Source organism: Frankliniella occidentalis, unplaced genomic scaffold, assembly GCF_000697945.3.
Source record: "Frankliniella occidentalis isolate FOCC.00 unplaced genomic scaffold, Focc_3.1 Scaffold113, whole genome shotgun sequence".
NCBI lineage: Eukaryota > Metazoa > Arthropoda > Insecta > Thysanoptera > Thripidae > Frankliniella > Frankliniella occidentalis.
In genome coordinates, this window is record NW_026267241.1 from 570,863 (window position 1) to 574,056 (window position 3,194).

A 3,194-nucleotide genomic window follows, 5' to 3' on the forward strand; every position below is an offset into this window, starting at 1 on the left:
CCCGCTCCACCTCCGCCTCCCCAGCACAGCCCCTTGCCGAATCAGGACGCACCGCCGTCGCTCGGACGGACAGCCGCGGCCCCTCACCCAGAAAGCACCGTCCGGGTCTGGTCTCTCGAACGAGTCTGGAATTTTCCTTGATATATTGCCGACTTTGCCGTGATGTGCTCCTGTCTGGGCCTCTCGCGCGGGCAGCGGGTCGCGGGCTCTGGCAGGAGTAGCGGCAGCGGCCCCCCGGACCCCGCCGCAGACACGTCTCCAGGACGGACCGCGAGGATGGTCCAGGTCCAGGCCCAAGAGGCGACGGTGGCGCCGCGCGGGCAGCCTCGCGCCCGGCGTGCGCGTCGAATGGGTTGCCTACCCCGCGGGCGCGCGGCAGCAGCACGGAGGCGGGATCTGGAGCCTGCCAGAGTCGGGCGCGTCGGACGAGTCGAACTCGGACGTTCGGAGAGTGGCGTTCCCTGCGCCTCATGTGCCCCGTGCCCGGCCGGCGCGTTCCCGCGCACTCGTGACAAAGGGCTCATTGTTGGCGCTCCTATGATGGCAGCCCAGTCGAAGCAGAAACGGCGCCATGAGGCAAATGCAATACACTTGAGCGGAATGAGTGAGGTTGAGGTGAGTGCAGCAGCGGCTCTTCAGACTGTGGCGTCCTCGGCCGAACTTGTGTCGCCACACGTGGGAGCCGGGCGGGCCGCCAACGAACCGCGGCGCAGACGGAGCGGGACCGGGGCGGTCTAAGTGACCTGTAAAGCACAATCGTCCTCACTAACGCGACCTGATTGCCCTGTTTGTTGGCCAGCAGCTGCGGTGAGGCGCGGCGTGGCGTGGCGTGGCGTGGCGCGGCGGGGCGGGCCGAGGCAGGACGACGTCACACGGCGTAGAACACCGCGACGACGGCGATGGCGGGCTCGGGGGCCACGGCCCTGCTGACGTCCTCCGCGGACAGCCACCTGCCCGTGGCGCTGCGGCCCACGTTCATGGGCAGCCGCCCGCCCGTGTCGCAGGGCTACGGCTCCCTCATCAGCAAGGGCAGCCCCTACGGCGGCGAGCTCTTCTTCCACGACTACCGGAATGAGGCCGCCGTCAGAGCCTCGGTGCGCACCTGTAGGGCACCGTGTCGGATACCGTGCGGGGGCCCCCGCTTGTAGATTGTAGATGGCACCGTGTGCAGGACACTGGCCGCACTGCGACCCGATCAATAACACGGACTGTACCGTGCCGTGCGGCGTGGGTCAGAACTTCACACGGAATTTCGGAAAGAAACGTCCATTCCCGCCCACCGATGTGTGTGACGTCAGCGACACGGCATCGGGGCGACTTGTTTCGTGTGGCAGCGTTTCTGGGCTGTGTATAGGGCCGAGGCGGTGAAAGTCTTTGTACGCCATGTAATCCGTTTTTACGGGCGGGTGCGTCAGGTGTCCGCTCGAGCCGGGCCTAAAGGCGGGCCCTTCGCGCCGGTCAGCGCCCTCCGCTCCGCCCCCTCCTCCTTCTCCTTCCCCTCGCTGTCTCCCCCCGCGATGACGACGACACGCGCGCGTGTTTCGCAGATGCCGCCCTACCTGTACGGCTGCGAGAGGACGCCCTACTCGGCGCGCCCCGACATGGTGGCCGCCGACCGGGTGGGCAACTGGGAGAGGATGCTGCACCAGAGGCGGACGCCCTGCTCGTGGATCGCGCCCGCGCAGCGCGCCGAGACCGACGCCTTCTACATGGTCCGTGTAGAGTTTGTAAAACCATCACCGTACCGCCACGATTGTTCAAAAATACCCTAATTTCCGATTCCAATTCGTAAATTCCCCCATCTCATGATGAGAACCGCCTGAAGAACACAAAACATCATTTACGGGAATCTTACCGCGACAAATGTCGTGATAAAGCGAGGGGTGCTTCACTCAAACAAATCACTCCCTACATCATAAAAAAATCAGAAAAATCATTAAAAATCAGGAAAAATCAGAAAAAATGGGAAGTCAGAAAAATCAGGAAAAAACGGAAAAATTGGTGTACGCTTGAATTTATAGAAGTAGCCCTCGAGGTAAACTTACCCCCAGCCCGCACGGCCGGGCCTCTGGGCTGGGACTGGAGCCTCCAGAGACTCCTCGGCCGCATTCACTACAACTCCCCACTCGCGCTGCTGATACGCGATGATAAAACGGGCTCATTATTCACTCTCTGCGGCCGGACCGGTCGTGATTTACGCCCTCCTGTTGGCTTTTGGTCCCCGGCCGGCTCAACATGACGCTTCGCCTCCTGTCACCCGCGCGGGTGTGTCGTCTCTTCTTGTCGCGCAGCTGTGCCAGCAGCACCGCGACCAGCTCCGCGACCACTCGGGCCGGCTGCACCCGTTGGACTTCTTCGACGTCGCCGCGACGCCGTTCCACTGCCCCGTAGACATGTTCACGTAAGTGCCGCCGCGCCCGGACGTGTTTCTTCTGTGCTCGAGCCGCCGGACCGTGTGTACCATATGTGCGAAACGATATGGCGTTTCGTAGTCGTTATCGTGTGTCGACTGGGCCATCAAACGACCAGTAGTGGTGTGGGCCACGGTGTCCGTTTCGTTATCACCCCAAAAAATCCTTTTGCACGGTGCATACCAAGAGCTGACTGATTCGCCCCGCGCTCACTTTCGTAGTTGGACTGTACCGCATGCACGCGTGCGGGCGGATTGCCTAATTCGCTCGAGCCGTAAGGCGCCGCCCTCCGAGAGGATGGGCAATCCCGCCTTGCTCGCATGCAAGCAGTTCGGCGGAACTTGCACTTACGCCCCCTCCTACGGAACGCTTTTACCACTGCTCGCCCCCTCCCACCTCCTTCCAGGACCTACCAGCGCTACCCCGTCATGTTCACCCGCTACCGCAACCCGCAGTCGCAGCCGCTCACCTTCGGCCGCACGCTCGCCGTGCCCCCGCTGCCCGCCCGCTCCCTGGTCGGCGACTACAACCAGTACTCGGACACGCAGTGGAAGGGCTCGTCCAAAGCCATGTTCACGTGAGCCCGCCTGGCCACGGAATAAAGATCAAGCTTCGCATCCTCTCCGCTTTGACTGGCTCTTATATGTATGGTAGAGGTTGGGTGGGGATCTCTTATTCGAGAAGGGTTACCACTTTGCCACACCACCTCCCGCCTTACGGGCGACGTCATGGGCGACGCGACGGCGAGGTTGGAGTCAATCTGGCCCGCTTTGCTATGCTCTG

General features: G+C 62.7%; 1 protein-coding gene across 1 annotated transcript; it reads left to right on the forward strand.

The window, feature by feature from the left end:
- Positions 1–446: 446 nt before the first annotated feature.
- On the forward strand, positions 447–3,033 carry LOC113217874 (protein FAM166C B-like). Its single transcript, XM_026437950.2, has 5 exons — positions 447–615; positions 803–1,094; positions 1,548–1,712; positions 2,292–2,401; positions 2,818–3,033. Exons 2-5 carry the CDS (start codon positions 900–902, stop codon positions 2,990–2,992), a joined length of 645 nt encoding a protein of 214 aa, XP_026293735.1. The 5' UTR covers positions 447–615; positions 803–899; the 3' UTR covers positions 2,993–3,033.
- The last annotated feature ends 161 nt before the right edge of the window (positions 3,034–3,194 follow it).

Bases quoted from the DNA above. Each gene is read 5' to 3' on its own strand.
- LOC113217874 (XM_026437950.2), top strand. From the start codon at position 900: ATGGCGGGCTCGGGGGCCACGGCCCTGCTGACGTCCTCCGCGGACAGC. The intron at 1,713-2,291 runs GTCCGTGTAGAG...CTTGTCGCGCAG, and splicing joins AGACCGACGCCTTCTACATG to CTGTGCCAGCAGCACCGCGA. The intron at 2,402-2,817 runs GTAAGTGCCGCC...ACCTCCTTCCAG, and splicing joins TGCCCCGTAGACATGTTCAC to GACCTACCAGCGCTACCCCG.